At 38.6% G+C, this 20,595-nt stretch overlaps 1 protein-coding gene across 1 annotated transcript in view; it reads right to left on the reverse strand.

Moving 5' to 3' along the window:
• The window catches only part of SLC6A11 (solute carrier family 6 member 11), an 86,020-nt gene that overhangs the window by 63,235 nt on the left and 2,190 nt on the right, over window positions 1-20,595 (reverse strand). The window contains exons 2-5 of the mRNA XM_086845264.1: window positions 19,715-19,849; window positions 19,398-19,538; window positions 17,907-17,997; window positions 847-979 (exon numbers count right to left, since the gene is read on the reverse strand). Coding sequence (XP_086701390.1) covers window positions 847-979; window positions 17,907-17,997; window positions 19,398-19,538; window positions 19,715-19,849 — 500 coding nt within the window. The remainder of the gene's footprint in view (window positions 1-846; window positions 980-17,906; window positions 17,998-19,397; window positions 19,539-19,714; window positions 19,850-20,595) is intronic.

Raw genomic sequence — 20,595 nt, forward strand, 5'->3', positions numbered from 1 at the left:
CTCTGAGTGCTTTCATTATTTCTCCTCTTGCTGTTCAATCTGTATCTTTAAATTCTCTTTTCATGTGCATCAAAACTCTCAGAAACTCTTTTGTAGGACTGAGAGTTTTGCCTCCTGATAGTTCAGGGCAAAATCCAAATTTTGCAGAATTTATGCATAGAAATCAACACAATCTGGTTTCAGAGTTCAAGGACTGGCCAGTAAAGCTCATTGCTAAATTAATAAACATCAAGCAAAACCACCCAGCCTAACAGAATCAGGAAAAAATCACATCACAAAACCAAAAAAGAACAAAGAAAAAAAAAAAACCAAACAATTCTTAATTACAATTAATTTTGCTATTTATATACCTCCCAAGTGTGAAATTCAGATGTTCTGATGGAAATCAATATAAATATAAAAATATAAATAAAAGTATAAAAATATAAATATAAAAATATAAAATAAATATAAAAAATAAAAATATAAATATAGATATAAAATAAATATCAAAATAAATATAAAATGAATAGAAATAGAAAATAAACAGAAATATAAAATAAATATAAAAATAAGTGAAAATATAAAATAAATATAAAAAATAAAAATATAAATATAGATATAAAAAAATATAAAAATAAATATAAAATGAATATAAAATAAATATAAATATAAAATAAATATAAATATAAATAATATAAATATAAATAATATAAATATAAAATAAATATATAAATATAAATATAAATATAAATATAAATATAAATATAAATATAAATATAAATATAAATATAAATATAAATATAAATATAAATATAAATATTTTGGAGCACTCATTCCAGCTGCTGCACAGAATTTCAGCCTCACCTTTCCAGTGGATTTGGTCCCTTTCCAGATGCAGAAATAACAAATTGTCCAAGCAGCCAGGAGGCACAGGGCGAGCTCCCAGCGCAGATTCCCAATGTGCTCAATCCCATCGGAAATTGCCAGCACCCTTCGTCTTTCATGGAAAAAACAGAAGGGAAAAAATTATAATATTGAGTTAAAAAGGCACTGCATGTAAAATATTGGGATAAAACTGAATTAATGACAAAAAAAAAAAAAATTATATAAAGGAAAATATTTAAGAAAACAACTTTGCATATGAAATACTGGGATAAAACTGAATTAATTTTCAAAGAAGATGATGGTGTTGAAGTGAACAATGTTGCATATGAAATACTGGGATAAAGCTGAGTTCATCACCAAAAAAATTATAATATTGAGCTAAAACATCTGAAATACTGGGATAAAACTGAATAATTACAACAAAAAGATGATAATATTGAAGACAACAGCATTACATATAAAAAAACCAGAATAAAATTTAATTAATTACAAAAAAATTATAATATTGAGCTAAAATATCGCTACCTGTGATATACTGGGATAAAACTAGATTAATTTTAAAGAAAGGTTATGATATTGAAGAAATCAACATTGCATATGAAATATTGGAATAAAGCTGAATTAATTACAAACAAAAATTGAGCTGAAACAGCACTACATGTGTAATACTGGGATAAAACTGAATTAAATACAAAAAGAAAAGATGATAATATCGAAAAAAACCAACATTATATATGAAGCACCGGAATAAAATTAAATTATTAAAAATAAAAGATGGTGGTATTGAAAAAGAAAACCAGCATTACCTATGAAAAACCAGTATCAAACTGAATTAATTACAAAAATATATATAATATTGAATAAAACAGGGACTACATATGAAATACTGGGAAAAAAATGAATTAATTACAAACAAAATAAGAAAATATTGAAGAAAACCAGTATTACTGGTGAAACAATGGGTTAAAACCAAATTAATTTGATTCAAGGGCTCCCCATTATTCATTACTGAAAATAACCTGTGCTAAGGTAGAAAGGAAGTCAAAAGAAAAAACCAGAATATTCCCAGTATTTTGGATCTGTTATAAATGAACAAATGTTTCACTTTTTCAGGTCAGCGATAAAATTTTCATTTTAGAACAACTTTTCCTTAAAGTCAAAGGTGAAGAAATTATTTGAATTAGTTACCAACACACATGAGCCAAAAATAAAAAATTCCTAAATAAATGGGTTTTTTTCAATTTGTTTTGTTTTTCCTGAAAAAAAATCTAACCTTTATTTTTACCTGTTAACCTTAATTTTCAGGAATTTCCTTTTGTAATTGGAACTATAACATTAAAATATTTCTTTTCAAAACCTCAACATTTTGAAGCAACTTAAAGCAACAGATGCACACATAAAGATATTCACATAAAAGATTTTAACCCTCAACACCCTGAGCAGAGATTTCTTTGAAATCTGTATTTCAAGTTAATATAAATTATAAATTATTACAACCTCAGATTTATGCTCCTCTCCCTCCACATTGTGAGTGACAATGAATTAATTGATTTTCACTGGTTTCAATTGATTATATAATGAATATACATAGGTATACACATAGTTTAATTATAATTTAATAGAAAGGTTTAGTATTAAATTAATCCAAGCAAATTACAGTTAAATATATAAAATAATTCTTCCTGTTGTGTTTGGTTCAGTTATTGTCCATGGCAATAAATTCAGGGATATAAAGTCTGATCCTGTAATTCCAGCCAATAAAATATAGTAGATAAATGATACAGAATAAATCTGTAATAAAAATATAATATTTATATGAAATATAAACATTTGAATGAAATAAAATGAAATTTAAAAATGAAAAAGAGGAATCTGCTCTGTCTCTGCTGTCACCCACAGCAGCTGAGGATGAAGGGAAATTCCTGTAGTGATGGAGTGGGAGGCTGGAGATGCCAACAGCTGGAGCCAGGGAGGGAAAATGAAAATATTGAACCATGGCCAGGTTTTCCAGGTGCCTGCACAGATCCTGCAGCACCTGGGCAGGTTTCACCTCCAGAGCTGCAGCTGCTTCTCCTGATGGATGCAGCCATGCAGAAAATGTGTGTTTAAAATTCCCTCTTTAGCTGGGGAATGGCAGAATTAACAGGGTAAATTAAACAATTAAAACCCCAAAGCCCAGAATTTATCTCCATATTTCTCAGTTAATACAGATAGATCTTCCCAGTCAAAAAAAAAATTAAAAAAGGGGCAGGAAGTCAATAGAAACTCTTTTAGTATTATCTGCTTAAATGTAAAATTACTGCCAGCTCATCCATATTTCCTCCCCATCTAGGAATTGGTTTTGTTCTTCAAATCTGTATTCTTCAAATCTGTATTCTTCAAATCTGTATTCTTCAAATCTGTATTCCTCAAATCTTTATCCTTCAAATTTACCAGCAGCTAATTTGGGAGAGAAGTGATCCAGCAAGAAGCACCCTCAGCTAGCCAAGACCTGCAAAGTGCCTCAAGTTCTGTCATCAAAACACATCCAAATGAAGAGAGGTGGCTTTTAATGAAGGGTTATTTTAATCAAGAAGAGGAAGGACATAATTGATGCCTGCAAAAAAACATCACTGAGACATAAATACACAGAGAGGTGATGAAATACATCCTTAAAATTCAAGTTCCTCTAAGCTCTCTGACAGATGAACGTGGAATTTTACCAAGGATGAATTCCACCCTCCTTACAAATTCTCATTCAAAACCCAAATCAAATTCTTGAATTCTTAGATCACCCCGAAGAGGAATTAATTGCAAGAGAATCAGGACAAAAATTGGCATAATATGATTTAAGAGGAATTAATTGCAAGAGAACCAGGACAAAAATTTGCATTATATGATTTTAAAAAGGAATAAAAAATTTATGGCAATAAATAATAAAAGGCCTTTTAATACAGTACATTTTTAAGATGAAACTCAGACAAAATATTTACATTTGAGCCACAGTAATAGAGAAATTGAAACCTTTTTATTTAGCTGTATTTTCACTGTAAAATAAAAATGAAAAAAAATTCCTTATGTTTTAATCAAACTGGGTTTTTACAGTTATTTGGATTTATTTATGTACATGTGAACCTAAATGTGAGTAAGGCTCCTTTTCCAAATGGGTGTGCAGGTCATTTCCATTCCTACACTGTTCTTCTCTATCTGCAAAACAACTTCATAAATAATTGTTATCTCTCCTGATTGAAATATTTCGCACACCCAAAGATGCCTTTGCCTTAAGAACATCATTTTTATTGGAGGCTTGAGATGAAGATTTTTAAAAGCAACCAATTCCTGGGAGCAGCAAGTCAGAGCTCAGAGTTCTCTGGATGCTCTGGGAAATCCCAAGGAGCAGAGACACCTCCTGTGCCCAGGCAGGGCTTTTGGCCTGATACTTGTGTAAAATGTCATACAAAGCAAATGGCAAATTAATGGGCTCGCCACAATTAATTATCCCTGCGGGTCCTGTTTGGAACAGACACGTGGTGCCAATCAACGGGAACTGTCAGCACCATAATGAGGATTTAATTACCCCAAAATCCATTTGGAGTTCCTTTGTTCCAGCAGAACAAAGGGCTGGTGTTTCCCTCAGAAAGGGAGCAGCCACAAGTCCAGAAATGATAATTAAACTATAACATAAAATGTGTGCAAAGGGTGGATCCAAGGAGGGGAAATCCCTCACAGCTCTCCCTAAAGCCAGACCTCAATTCTGCTGCTGGAAACATCTGGAACAGCAGCAGTGGATGAAGTTTTGAAGGGAGGGAGCGACCAGAATATGAAATTCTTCTCACAAAGCCCCAGTTCAGTGCTATCTATCCCTATTCTTTTATTATTCAACTGAAATAACAGGAAAAGGGGAAGTGTTTTGAAAATATAAGATTATCCCCTGCGTCTGAGAATCGAGGTTGATATTTAGGGCTCAGATCACAGCTCTTTGCTCCTCAGCAGTGCAGCTTCTACCTAAAAGCTGCCATAAATGACTGAAAACAACAACAAAAGAAAGTTGTGTAGCTTCCTCTAGACCTTCCTCCTCTTCTCTTACCTTCAAGAGCCTGCACTGCCTTGTTCTCCTCAATTCTTCATGCACAAAATACAGAAACAAGCAGGACAATCAGCACTGAATGTGCTCCTCTCTGGTTTGAAGGAGCAAACATTTGAAGAAAAGTTCTATAGTGAATCTATAGCTCAGCTGCTTTACATCACACTTGGGTGAAAAGAAATAAATACTTTTATCCTGTATATCAAGACTTGCTAAAGCTCAGCATCTTTTAAGCCCCTTTAAATCAAATGAGAAATAACAGATATTTCATTGAAATATCTCACTAGAATTCACTGCTGCCACTTCTTTATTTGAAGGAATGATTATCAACGACATTCCTTGATAGATAAAAGCCCCAGAAGCTGGGAGACCATTGTAGTTGGCAGTACAACTGCAGGTAACCTTTTGAATTACTCCAGAACATCAAATCCCTGCTTGGTGCAAGCCAGTTTAAGTAGAATTTGCTGGCAACAACTTCAGGCTGTGCAAAACTTTGCTGTGAGAAAGATTTCTCCTGAAGACACAAACCATTAATTACTGTTGGATCTCATTGAAAACAGAAATTGATGAGAGTTTGAAAGTATTTATTGCAGGTACTGAGCTTGTTTTGCTGTTGTAGCTTTTTGAGGGGGTTGGTGTTTTGTTGTATAAAAATACTCAGCACTTCAGCCCCTTGAACCCACACAGAGCCTGGGAGAGAAGCCAAGGGACTGGTGGCATTTGAGCTTCTTGAGCAGGATATTGAGGGAAACAAACTCCACTGCCATGGGGGGAGTTTGGAATCAAAGGTTAATTCGAGCCAGAGCAAGGTTTTAATTCTCCAAATAGAAAAATATTAATTCTCCACATCATATCTTGCTTGTAAGTAGAATATTAAACCCCAGCCAGAGTGGGTTTGTGGTGTCTCACGCTGTGCCTGAAGCCTCTGATCACACACATTTAAATTGGCTAAATGTTCGTGAAGATTCTTACATTTCTTCCTGTAAGTAACACAGAATAAAAGTGGTGAAAGTTCCAGGAATCTAATGAATAAAAGATAAATTTGGGTGGAATAATAGGGCACATCTCCAAAGGGTGGCTGTCAGAAATGCTGAGGTTTGGTCACAAGGGTCTGTGAAGCTGGGCTGAACAAAATCATGACAAAATTACTGCAGTGTAGATGGATTCTACTTCGAGTAACAAATATTGTAAACCTGGCTTAAATCTCACTAGAATCCAAATATAAATGTGGATTAAAAAGAAAATAAACACGGATAGTCAGGAACCTATAAAGAAAAATTTCAGCATATTTTCAGCCCACATGAAATAACAAACCCAGGAAAAAATTAGACCTCATGCAAGGACCTTGTGCTTCCCACATGCCAGGGACACCCAGGGGTTACCTCTGTTCTCTCAAATCACATCAGTGCATGTGCAAAATTCACACAGATAAAATCCCACTGGGAGATGATTTTGGCAGGATGTCCCTGGAGATGGGACTAAGTTTTTTGAGAAAGTACTGAAACACATTTCAATCTGGTGCATCTGTGAGGAATTGTTGGAATTGCCAGAGAGGGGGGGCTGTTATGAGATAACTGAAAAGCAACCTTTCCACCCAAATTTGAAAACAAACATTCTGAAAGCTCACACACCATTTATTGGCCATGGCAACACTGGATTTTCCTGGGAAAGAGCACCTTTAATAAAATGTGAGGAGCTGGACCAGGCTCTTGGATAGAAAGAGGATTAACAGTTGCCAACACATTGTTGAAAGGAATGTCCTGGGGTACTACTTGCGTTATTTCATGATCTGGGAAGATGCAGGACAGCCCCAATCTATTGAGGAACGTTCCTTCATGTTCCCACCTTGATTTGGAGCAGTTTCCAAGACACTTGGCTTTAAAAAACCCAACAACAAACAGCACCCAAACAAGGAGCCTTTTGAGGAGCCTCGTCCGTGGGGATGTGTCCAGCCAGGAACTCAGGGAGCAAAGTTCCCTCTTCCCCTGGGCCAGCCTCTGCCCTCAGGGCATTCTGAGGGGCTGAAAGGACAATGAAATCATGCCACTGAGCAGTGCCCCTGTACAGAGCCCTTCTTATGTTATATTTTGGTGCACTTTTATCCTTGCAGTTGTCAAACCCAGCCCACATTTACCTTGTGAACCTCATCACTGAGCTCCTCTTTAAAAAACTGAACACACCCTGGGGCCAGTGCTGCACAGATTCCCCACCAGTTTAGGAGAAAAGGATTGAGACCTTTTAGACATCCTCTATTTCTGTGACAAAGCAAAGTTAAGTTTTATCTAAAGACATTTCCTTAACTCACATCTTTCTTTCTCTCATTGCACTTTATGCAATCAATATTCATTTGTTTCTGTGAAAATTTACTGGTTTGAATATCTCATACACAATTGTATCCAGGTATGCTGTGCAAATATCCAGTTTCTGACTCAAAACTTGAGCAGATGCTACTGAATTCTGAAAATGCACTATTCCAACTCCATGCACCAGAATCCTCTGTGGATGCTTGATGTGCCAGGAGCTTTCCCATGCCAAAATACCTGTCAGGAAGGTGAAGCATTTCCCTGTGGCTGCCTAATCTGAGTTAATTGCTGTCTAATTTGGGAGAGGCAGATCCAGATTTCATAACTCTGAGGTGGAAAAGAAAAGCTGAGAAGGAACAAGTTGTTTTGAAAGAACCAGAGTACACAAGATATTAAAGATTTGAGATACTCTCCACTGCCTTATCTACTTATATGATAACTTGGAAAATGATACTGATAAACTTGAAAAAATATCTGTGCTGAATGCTAAATATAAAACTGTGAAACCAAAAGGCTGGCAGCTTACTTTGTGAAATTCTCATTTTTTTTTTTTTACTTAAGATAAACGTATTTTATATAGATCAAGGTAAAAAGAAAAACTATCCTTCAACCAAATGAACCTAAAACAAGTGTTGTTAATTCTTCAGCCAATTTATTACTGCATTTCTTGTACTGGTTTGCAAGGTTTCTCTCGTGTGTTATCTTGTGTGTTTGTTATCTTTTGACACTGAGAATGCAAAGAATGGTGCAATATTTTCTTAGAGAACAGGTATAGAACGTTCTATGTCCTGGAAATATCAAAGCTGGGAAACATTTTTCAGCTTTAACACTTAAAAATCCTCTTCTATACATTGCAGGACTGTAAAAGACAACTGTCAGATTAGAGACTTTTAGAGTTTTGTAGCATAAACAAAAAGTAATAGAAGCTCACATATCTCTGATGAGGGACTTGAACAAAATGTGTGGGAGACCTCTCCCTTTTACAAGAAGAGAACTCATATTTGAGCAGTGGCAACCTTTGTGAGTTTTAGCCCCAAAGTAGCATGGAATGGTTTGGGGTGGAAAGGACCTTAAAAATCACCAAGTTCAACCCCCTGCCATGGCAGGGACACCTCTCACTGTCCCAGGAGCTCCCAGCCCCTTCCAGCCTGGCCTTGGGCACTGCCAGGGATCCAGGGGCAGCCCCAGCTGCTCTGGGCACCTGTGCCAGGGCCTGCCCACCCTCACAGGGAACAATTCCTGCCCCATACCTCATCTAACCCTAATCTCTTTCAGTCTGAAGCTATTCCCACTTTTCCTGGCACTCCATGCCCTTGTCCAAAGTCTCTCTCCACCTTTCCTGCAGCCCCTTCAGGCCCTGCACGGCCACACTTTGGTCACCCCCCACCTTCTCTTTTCCAGGTGAACAATCTTGGCTGTCCCAGCAGAGCTGCTCCATCCCTCTGCTCCCTCTGGAGCCTCCTCTGGGCTCTCTGCAGCAGCTCCAGGTCCCTCCTGTGCTGGGCCAGGCTGGACACGGCTCCTGCACTGCACAGAGCCCACACCAAATCAATGTCAGAATTCAGCAGGACACAGCTCAGGCTGCATTCAACTGCTTCTGACCTTACTTCCACCCAAATTCTCCAATCTGGATCAGCAGGAGAGGAGAAGCAGAGACACCCTGGGTTCTGCTTGACCCTGCTCTCTCTGGCTGCCCTGAGGAGCTCGGTGACAAGATGGTGACATGGGCAGGAGTGGCACAGTGACAGCACTAACACCCTACAGACAGCAAATATCTGACAGAGAAAACTCCTTAAAAAGAAATGATTCCTTTCAGACTTTCTTTCTTCCCCTCTAGAGTCTGGTATGTGGGAAACTAAACGTGGCTGGTTGTGCCAGGTGTTTTCCCAGGGCAGAGGTGTGGTAATCACTGAAACACCTCCAGAACAAGGCTGCAACTGCAAAGTTAAACAAATCCCCGTGGATCTTCTGCAGATTTAGGCACTTAAAGTGTTAAAAATCAAGAGAGTCTGGATGCCAAACTCCCTCTGCAAGTCAACATGAGCTGACACTTTGGCTTTTCTGGAATATCCAGAACAAGAGCTACAGAGTGCCCAGACCTCTCTTTTGGAGGTTTCTTGGAAACTCTAAAATAGGAAATACACCCACAAGTGTCTAAAAGAGCTAAAAATGGTCCTTGGCAGATATTGCTGGATACCCACATGTACTCCCCAACCATCAGTGCTCAAGGATTAGAAAGAAGTAGTTCAGTTTTTAGAAGATAATCCATGGGTTACAAATTGAGAGAAATTCATTGGAAATTCTTTAAAGTGTAAGACTTCATTTCTAGAAATCCACTTAATTCCATACTTGGCTTATTTCTCGAAGCAGCAGACAGACAATTCCCAGTGGTCACATTAGCAAGAATCCCTCAGCTACAGTGTTATTCTGAAATATTTACTCCTTCCAGAAGATCCAGCATGATTTACACATAACAGAATGAATCATTCCTGGCTGAGCCACATTTCCTGCTACCCAGCCTAGTTCCTGCTCCTTAAATTCCTGCTAGGTTTGAATGTTGTTCCATTCATTACCCATTTCTACACACATCCAATTAAAAAGTGAAATCAGCCTTTCCTCTGCAGATTTTTCTCTGAAATTTCTAGTACAGCTTGCAAAAAATGAAAATAGTGACACATTTCTTGTGCCAACCCCTTTCTCATTAAGGTCAGTACAGGTTATTTGACTGTTAGTGTATTTATGTATTATTTTTTCATTTTTACATGTGTGTGTGGCTGTGTATCTCTCACACTGAGGAAATCAGGGATAACCACAGAACATCCCATTCCTGACCTATTTTCCTTACCCCTCTTTCCCTGAATTCATGGCAACTTATCCTTAACCAGCCCCAAGGGTTTAATCCTGTTAAATCACTTTTTGTGCTGTTCCACTCACCTCTGCTCTACAGTTTCTTTTCTCAATATATCCAATGACTCCTTCAGGCTTTTATTTTTATTTTTTTTTTTTTGTTATTTCCCCTCTTTTCCTCTCTGAAAAAGTCATCCAGTGACAAAAATCTCCCTTTTTATTCACCTTGAGTGGTATAAATTAGCTGAGCACACAGCACCAGCTGTGAACTGAAAGCACCCAGAAGAAATCAAGTCAAGCTGATGCCTCTCAGAATTTGTGTGGAGCCTTTTAGAAAACCTGTTCTGTTGTACTCAGCTTTTCACTATTAATTAAATGTTCATCAAAAGAGAGCTACTGAGCACAAAATACTGAAAACTACTTCATGATCTTGTAAAACCTTAACAGTGAGGTTTTGGCTACAAATTCATGTAACAAATGAATGGTGATAAACTCTTATCTCTTCCTCACAGAACAGGCCAAAAGAAAACCATTACCTGACTGGCAAAAACATTTTAAAAATTGAAAAAATTCCTCTTTCAACATATTTCTTATCTCACTGGCCCTGGATTAAACTCTAGTCACAAAAAAACCCCCTAAGACACAAAAAGGAGCAGGAGCATGAGGAGTAAAGAATAACTTACAGCCCAAGAGGGAAAAGCGAGATCTGCAAATGGACAGGAGTTATTTTGGGAGGTCTCAATGCTTTGTCCACATTTGCAGCTCCTGGGTCTTCATAAAATATCAGTCTGCTGTAGCACTAGCAAATTACAGAATTATTAATTAAATCCAGATTAATTCTACTGGATCCATTGTTCATTTATGAACTAAAACCTAGGGAAATCAGATATGAAATACTTAAAGAAGAGCTGTTGAAGGGATTTGGGGGAGGGATCAGTTATTCCCTTGGCATCCAGAGAACAGCAGAGCCCATATTGCTGTTTCAAGGCCTGCACTGATCCATGTTCTGGAGCCTTTCCAGGAATTCCAGTGCAATATTTAATGAGTTTCCTCAGGAAATCCTCCTGACAGAGCAAAGCAATTTTGCTGCCATATAAGAATATAGTACAAAACAGTGAAATATCTTTTTAAAACAAGCATGGTTGTTTGGTTTTGTTTTCACAGGCTATAGTGAGCCTGTGCTCACTATAGTTTTTGCACAGTAACATCTCTCCTTTTGGCACTTAATTCAATTTAAAATCCCAAGCAACCACCCTTTCTGTTAACACCCTGAATCTACAAAGCCATATTTGGGAAATACTCTTAAAAAGTGTCTAAACATTTGATTTTTCATATGATGATATTTTTTTAAGAGCCAAAAATAGGCAGAGGCTTGATGAATTGCATGGAAATCTGTCCTTTACACAGTATCCATGCTGAGATAGCCAAAACCCAGAGGAATGTGATTCCTGTTAAATGATGTTTTCAGTTACTTGTGCATCTCTAAAATCCCTCTCAAAGCCCTTCACATTCCCAGTTCCAAGACAGGGAATAAATGTAATGGACACATTCCTGGACAGCTGGAAATAAAAGTCTCTTATTTAGTTGGATATTTAAAGGATAACAGAAGTATGAAAAAATGTGCCTTGGAAAAGCTCCATGTGATTTTTTGGGTCACCCAGTCTTGAACATCTCTTTGCTGTGGTCAACCAGTAAAGAAAATAATTCCTGGAGTGGGCAACTTTGTCAGACATGGATGGGACTTTTTTGCCTTGTCCTATGGGGAACTACTGGAGGGGACTAGTTGATTTCAGGCAGCAAATGGCACCAGAAGTATCCTATTTTCAGTTTTCCAGATTTAAAAGTTTGTGTAGACACCCCCTACTTTCAGTTTTCTAGAAGATTTAAAAGCTTTTGTAGATATTAGTAGCAGGCTGTACATAATAACTCAGGAAAAAGGGAGTGAGCTGGTTTTATAAGTGCATAAAAACAGATTTAACTGAAGGAAGGCCTTTCAATGGAGTGGTTTTGTACATAAAATTAAAAAAAAAAAATATATATATTATAAAACCCCAGACAACAAACCCAGCAAACCAACAGGTTATGAGGAACCAATGAGCCTCTGGCAAAGGCAGAAGAAACACTCCTGGTTATTTTGGCTCGTGCTGCTCCTGGCTGGTTTGGCCAAGCCCATCATGGCACCACTGAGGTTTTGTTATTTTAGACCTTTCATTTTATATTCATTTCAGCCCTTCAAGCAAAATGTGCTTCTCTCATGTAATTGTCTCCCTACAACAGCAAAAAGTGCATATATAGATGTACAAGTCTGTAAACACATTCTTACAGTAGCCAGAATAATGAAAATGCCCTTATTGTTAGAAATAAAGATTAACCATTTTTTAACAAAATTGGATAGTTAAGCCAGCAGCTTTTAAAGATCATAGTTTTTAAGCACCTCCCTCAGTTTCTGTGCATGTTTACCTACCGTTAGTAACAATAATAGCATTTCTAGAATTCCAACAACTGTGCAATTAAGGGTTATTTTAAGTAGCTCACGTATGATCTCTGCTACAAAAATTTAATTTCTGGTTTTGACAGCACTGCAAGCTAAAACTTGACCGTATTTTAATACAGGAATCAACCAAATGCTACAAATTTCCAAAGCAGTAGAAAGTCAGGAGAATTTGTAAAGTTGGTGGTCATTTTTTATCCCATTCATAGCGAAAGCGTCAGGTACAACAGGAAATGGAAAAGTCAAAAACCACAGAAGTTCATCCACCTGGCTTAGGGCCCAGCCCCCAGGAAAGGAGAAATTGGCAGCATTTTGACACCAATCCTATTTGTTTTTCTCAGCTGAAGTCAGGCAAAGTCAGGGATGTCGGGGCAAACCCAGATGGGGAGCCCAGGAGGCTCCAAACCAAAAGCCATTTCACACTTCCTTAGGAGCTGGGCAGCAAGAGGAGGGGCTGGCAGGACTGGATGCCCTACAAGATACCCCCAAAGGGGCAGGTTTGGGGTGCTGCTGGATCCCCTGGGCACTGCAGCACCAGGCTCAGCTCAGCCCTGACTCCTCAGTGTGCTGGGCATTAACCACGCTGTGACTCCTGCACTCCTTGGGAGCCTGAATGAAACAGGAAAAACCTCTTTTTTTGACTTAGCAAGGAAAGGGTTTGTGCCTTTTCCTTTTTGCTGAGAACAGCCCCTTTTCTTTCTGCCCAGACAAAACCAATGTTTCTTCTCACTAGGCTTTACTTGGAAACGCTGAGGATGTGTCACCCCCTCCGGAGAGTGACAGGCCAACAAGCAGAGCTCCTTTAACAGAGCACTGAGTTGTTGCTACACAGCCAATAAAAATCTATTGAGGTGGAATCAGCCACAAAACCGTGGCTCCTCTTTCTCTCCAGCTCCCTTCCCAGGCACTGGAAAGCTCCAATTCCTGCCTGTGGTGACAGACTGCAGCAGCAGCCAAAAGAGCACATGGGCATGGCTGCAGCCCCCACACCTGCCAGGAAATTTCCTCTCCTAGGAAAGCAGAAAAGTGATGGAGCAGAGCATCTCCCCTCTGCTCCCCAGGCTGCAAATACACCCTCACCTACAGCCACAGCTCTTTTTCATATCCTGCTTTAATTTATGGGTAATTAGCAGCTACCACTATTAATTATTTAAAGTTTGGACATTAAAAATTCTATGTGCCACACCTTGAAACTGTGATTATTACTATTTCTTAGAAAATCCTTATCCCAACTATACAGTTGGGATAAAGGGAAGGCCATAAAGGGGAGAAAAGAGGTCAATTCTTTGAATGCTGGCACTAATATGAAGGGAAAAGTGGAAATTCAGGCTCTTGTCTGTCCTTTGGAACACAGCAGCAGGGAGTTTGAAGAATAAAAAGTGAATTTTTATCAGTTTAGCTGCTTCCCTTAGAAACTGTACATACAGAGCGTGGAACTTCTCGAGGCTGTGGCTTGCAAAGCCTTTTTGAGTAAGAAATCCTTTAATTCCCTAATTTTGATGAGTTGTCAGGGGTGTCTGCTCACTCAAATGAAGCCTTAAAACACTAACAGGGATAGATATTTCTAAGCAGGAAAAGAAGAAAAGAGTGCCCAACCTCCAGATTTTGCTGCACCTCCAGCAGGATCAGCCCATTTTCACTGTGTAGCTACAAGGGAGTGGTTATCAATTACAGTCTCACAAAAATATTTAAAGTTTGGAAGTTTAATGAGGTTCTTTGGAGTGTACCAGAAGGAAAGCAGCACCTAGAAATTGCTGCAGGATTTCTGTCTGAATCCTTTTCTGGATTGTTTCTTTGTTTTAACAAAGAAACAATCCACACAAGACAAAAATTAAACTTTTACCCTCTGTGAGGTGGTTACCAAAGCAGGGAGAGCACGATGAGTGATGAGAAGTCAGACTGCAAAGGGAGCAGGGGAACAGCATCCTCTGGGCACAGCTGGGGAAGGGCAGCTGGAAAAGCTTCGTGGCACTGCCAGGTATCCTCTGGTACCTCTGCTCATGGCTGAGTCCCTGCCTGACCTGAGCCACAGCTTTAGGAGCTGCAGAAGCAGCAAAAGTTCAAATATTTCAGCAGAAAGGCTGGAGTTTTGGTTTGCAATCCTCAAGCCAGCCGAGGATTTGGATTTACCTCCAGTCATGAATAAATAAGGGCTGAGCCTTACAGCCTAGCTGGTGGAAAAGACTTAGCAGCACCAGGTAAAAGAGAAAAAATTTCTTTCCAAAGCCAGAAATAAAGATGTTTTGGGCCTGGTATATTCATTTACACACTTAAAACCCAAACCCAACTCGTCTCCTTGCTCCCAACCTCTGCTGGCACTTAGGGAATGTAAATCCTGTGTGAAACAGAACATCCTGAACCTCCCCAGAATGAGGAACTCTCAGGCTGGGAGCTTGAGAGCAGCACAGAGCACTGCAAAAACACTGGGCAATTACTGAGTCTCTTCTGGGTAGGCTGGGTTTCATTAAAGCTGTCTGAAGATACCGTGCTTGCTCTAAAAGGCTGTGGCAATGGGATGTGGCTGGGAAGGGAAAGCTGCAGCATCAGCCTGACACTTTACAAATGCAGCCTTGAGTTCCACATGTAAACAAGCTCACTCACAAAAAGCAAACAGGATCACTGTGCACAATAATTACCACTCTAATCCACAGATTAACTCAACAGACAAAAAACCAAAAAAACCCCAACAACAAAAGAAACCTCACACACAAAACACCAAAATAAAACCAAAAAAAATTCCCACAAAAACCCAATTTTTTCCCCACAGCCAACTCCTCCTCACACAATAAATTGGCTTTATGTGACCACAACTTAGAGGGATTTCAATGGCAGCCTTGGCATTGCAGAGAGCAAAGTGGGAAGGTTCTGAATGGTTGTTCTGAAGAAACCTGGAGCCTCCCCCTTCCCTACTTCAGAAACTCACACTTTACTATTTGTTTCAACAAGTTTACAATGAGTTTATGGCTCCTGGCAGCAGAATTTACAGAATAATAAAGCAGTATCAGGAGAACACCACCTCTGGCTGAGGGGAATAACATTGCTGGTAACACTTTTCTCCAGACAAATTAACTCTTCTAGTAATATTTATTTTGTATTAACTGCTCTGTGATCTGCTTTTTATGCAGAAAGACCCTGCTGTGCTTTTATGTCTGATATTTAAGACATATACTTCAATTATTATCTTAATTCCAATGAGTTATTTCAAGACAAAAATCAATCCTGATTTTTAATAGAGCTCATTCTTCCACTTTGAAACCAGTTTTTCTTTTTTTTTAATTTTGAAGCCATGCAACATCATAGAAACTTAAATTTCAAACAAAGCAAACACCTTCCTTAGCAGGAAGAGAGTACATTTATTTTCTATGTGCAAAACAATGCAACTCCAGTTTTGCTTGGACAGAGTAAGTAGATAAGTTTTATATCTTAAGTTGTTTTGGCCAGCAAACTGTTAGTGTTACAAAAAGCTTGTCTGTGACACAATAAAGAAAGATGTTTCAAATAAATAACAGATTATTTAATTGACTCTTTCTTTGTGTGTGTGTTTGTGATTTTAAAAGGTTTGGAATGTGTATTTTCAACTTTTTATAGACAAGACTGTAAAACCAGAAAGAGAAAAGGCTAATTCTGATTATCCTTTCTAGTTTCATACTTTATTCCTGATTTAGCCAAAATTAGGTAGGGAAATATGCCCCAAAATTGAAGGGTTTAAAACCCACTGCAACTTGGTTGCAAGTTGAGCTACAGAATCTTGTTTATGTTCATTTTTAGAGATCTCTGAGAAGGGAAGTGCTTAAAATTAATTTGTATGTGTTTCAAAATAACACCAACACAGGAATTCAGGTTCTCCAGGGATGAGCACTAACAAAAACCCCACAAAACCATTGAAATATGAGAGTATAAAACTTTGTGCCTTCCATAGAATTGAGCTAAACATTTCCTTCTTCTCTGGATAACTGGAGTTACCACCAATGGCTGAGTTGGGAATATTGTTGAAAAAAACATATAGATACAGGGGGTTAATTGGCTAATACTTGAGAAAATATATTATTTATATATATATATAATATATTATTTATATATATTGCTTATTTATTCTACTAAAGCTTAGTTCTCATTATCCCAAAGCATCATAAGAGACTTTTGCTCCACTAAAATGAAGTTGTAGCATTAAGAGATGCCATCTGAGAAACTCTTGTTTATTCTGAAACATTGAAATAGATAGATTTTGATGGAAGATGTAAGGTGTTCAGAATATGGACAATTTAACAGAAAATAAAATTCCAGTTTTACCCAGAGAGTGCATATGTCTCTCATATTGTTCAGGTTCAATCTAGTTTGGGGGATGTATTTTATTTTTAAATAAAACAGTATTATTTGCTGAAACAACTCATGAAGTTTAAGTTTATTGACGTAGCAAGAGAAAGATGCAGGCAGACAATAGCATGGCCCAAGGTTCAAGGAAATTATGTCAATGTAGAATTCTCCCTTCAAGGAGTTTTAATTCCTGATTCTTTAAAGTGCAGCTGTTGCTGTTCTGAACACAAAAGAGCCTCAGAATAAGGCTCTGTCTTAAAAATAAAATTAATGGGTCCTCAAGAAATTGTAGTAACCCAGAATTTTGTAACAGGCTTTGAATTGTGAAATCACTCAGAATTCAAACATTCCATCTCTCTGATTGGCTTTACACACACTACACTCTGCAAGGCACAAATGGGAGGCTACACTGCACTGTTTAAATATTTATAGTCAGAAAAAATACATCACCACAAAAGCAGATTATCTCTTGCAGACATCTGATTTTCTTCCCTTAGTCAAACTAGAAATCAGAGTCAGGGAGACAGGAGAGAGTTAAAGTCTCCTGTTATTCTAGCTGAATAACTAACACTTACACAGTCCTTTAAAATATAATGAGATCCAGAAGCCAGAGTAATAGCTGAAACAAGGATGAAGATGCAGCTCTCAAACTCCTGAGGGAAGAAACATTTGGGGAAGAAAAAAAAAAAAAAAAAAAAGAAAAGGCAAAAAAGGAATATTGTAAATAATCTTTTTTTCACCTTTGCCTCCTCATTAGTATGGGTTGGAGGCTCTTTCCTCCAGCAGCAGGAGCCAAGCTCCCGAGCAAGTGGCACACTTTGTTCTATGTCCTTTCAGGGTATGGAATTCCTTTCCTTGTATCCTCTAAGAAAAGAGTTAAAAACTCTCATTCTGACTGGCTGGATAAGAAAGTTTCCAGCTGAACTCACATCCCTAAGTGCTATAGGGTTATGAGGTGTAAATGATCAAAACACTGCAAGGTAACAAACAGTCTGATTAAACAAAGTTTTTGTGCACTTACTCCCAGAATTCCATCACTGGAGAAGTGGCATTTTGTAAAGAGACTTGACTGCAGTTGCTCATGTTAAGTTTTTGAAATTCCACGCAGTTTTCTAGAAAAGAACAACAACAAAAAGGAGTTTGCTATGTTGACATGCAAGTACAGTTCTTGTTCATGTCCCAGTCTGTGCACCTTGGAAAGCCCCCGGTCTACACCACATGTTCTGGGTGGGGTTCAAGGGTTTCTGCGCACACTAAATGCCACAGCTGCTACTTCTGCAACACCAGCCTATGATAACCCAGAAAAACACCCATGAGGATTCTCCTACAACACTTCCCAAAGGCACAGGGCCAAAAAATCACCTCAGGCAGAAGAAAGAAATATTGAGAAACTGAGGCAATGGATTGGGAATTACAGTGAGCTCCTGGTTCGATGGTTTATGGCTACAAACACCTTATGGAACATGGCCAGCCACAAACCCCCCCTTTTTCCTGGGAAGGCAAGTGGGTATTTCCTCTGGCTTATCATTATCATTATGATTATGATTATTATTATTATCTCTAACACAAGGGCCACAGCAGCTCAGCATCATGGAGCATTTGAGCAGGGATAATGCTGGCCAAGCTGCCAAAATCGATACCAAAGCCTTCCACATCTACTGGGCCCAAAATTTCCTCCCTGACAGAAACTAAGATATTTTTTTGCACGCTTCATAAGTGTGCTCAAAGAACACAATAAATGGCCAATTAGTGAAAACTATGAAAGACTAATGAGTACTTGATTTGAAATTGGACTGTATATACGGGATAAATGGTAAAACTTCAGGAATGTGGGAACAAGGGCACTGGGATGAGATCCTCCCCATGGATATTTGGGATCTACAGACTCAATAAACAGAGAATTACAGATGTAAATATCAATGAGAGGACAGATGCAGAGCCCTACCCTGCAAACCCTTCTGAATGCACACCTCATCCTCCATGCAGGATGCTACTTTACATGCAGCAAGGATTATTTATGAGACTAAATTTCCAGAAGTGGCTTGATGAACATTATCCCTCAACATCTGGCATTTAAAAGAGCAAATCCAAAGATCCACATTTAATATTTTTTCCCTCTCCATTCAAACTCCTCCTGATTTCATTAGAGTGAAAGAGCAAGATTGCAACCTGTCATCAGGTCATTCTCTGCTGCAGAATTCACTCAGTGTGTTCAGGGAGAATAGATATGATTGCAAATGAGAGTCTTGGGATTTAGCCAGATCTTACAGAATTAACAAATCCATAGTCTTTTTTCTGCTGACATTATATTCTAGAGGAGTAAATGCTTCTCAATGACCTAACCCAGAAAGGTCCAAGGCAGTTTCACTCCAGTTTTCCTTTCTCTTGTTGGGATGAGATTGGCCCATTTCCACAGACTTTGCTACACCAATAGTTTTGTTCAAGACATTTCAATACCTTAATCAATCACTTGGGAGGGTTTTTATGGTGTTAATCTCTGCTGAGGTCATACCTGTGTTCCATTCGTGGCCACAGGAAGCCCAGGGAAGCTCTGTAGTAAAGCAGTTGAACAAATAGAAGATAGCCCATGCTAAAATGATGATGTAATATACATTTAGGTGTGCCTCTATAACCTGGGTAGCATAGCCAATGCCTGGAGGAATAAAATAAAAAGTGAGATACAAAAGAAAACTTCTACTTTTCAGGCTGTATTTATTTTAAAAACAAATGCTTACTCTTAATTGTATCTTAAGTCCAATTTTGATACGATTAATTTAATTTTACTTCAAATTGAATGCTTTCTTTTGCAGTAAAACACAGAATTGTTACCTTCAAAGAGAGGGCAAACTTTCCTCCAGCATGTGATGCCTCCTTCACTTGTAAACTGACCCAAGGCCGTCTCCAGGAAAAACACTGGTATTCCACAGCAAATAAAAAAGACCACGTAGGGGATGAGGAAAGCACCTGTGGGTGAATAGTGAGGGGGTGGTGGTTAGAATGAGCACGGGGAGGGATTTCCCAGTAAAGGAAGGATCAGCTGTGAGCCATCAGTGCAGTGCAGGAAGGGTTTACCCCTGCCCCAAATATCCAAAGTTAACCTGTAAGCCAGGCCACGGACTAAAACAGACCAGATCAAAGTTCCTCAGCACAAAGTCAGCTCAGGAGTCTCTCAAACACAGAAAAGATCCCAGCCGTGCTCAGCTCAGAGTTCTGCACCAGTCAGTCTGCAGCACCCTCCTTGTTTTTTTCAGGGGTGGGGAAGTGTTACAGATATTCAATCTGAGAAATCCTTTTCATGTTATTTATAGGAGCCTTTTAAGGATTGTGAAAAGGGAACAAGGAAACAAACTTCAGAACTACTTACAAGGGCAGGAAAGCAGGGCCTGGCCTTACCAGCCAGAAATATTGATGTGAAATTCTAGGAAAATAACAAAGCATCACCATTTTTGTTGGATGCCAACAGTAAACTCCAGCACAGGTAGTGAACCCCAGAAAAACCCAAACCCAGCATGTCCACACCTTGCAACAGCTGTTGGGCTTCAGTCACCTGGGTTAGAAAGTGGAGACCGCTAAATCCACCTGCTCTGACTGGCAGCTTCTTTCATCTCATCACCAGCACTCTCTTCCCTCAGCCAGGAAATTTCCCTAGAGATCAATCCCAGACACCTCAAGAAATCCATAGGGATTCCACAAAGGATGGAATACTTGCA

Source organism: Cyanistes caeruleus, chromosome 11, assembly GCF_971803275.1.
Source record: "Cyanistes caeruleus chromosome 11, bCyaCae1.hap1.1, whole genome shotgun sequence".
Lineage (NCBI taxonomy): Eukaryota > Metazoa > Chordata > Aves > Passeriformes > Paridae > Cyanistes > Cyanistes caeruleus.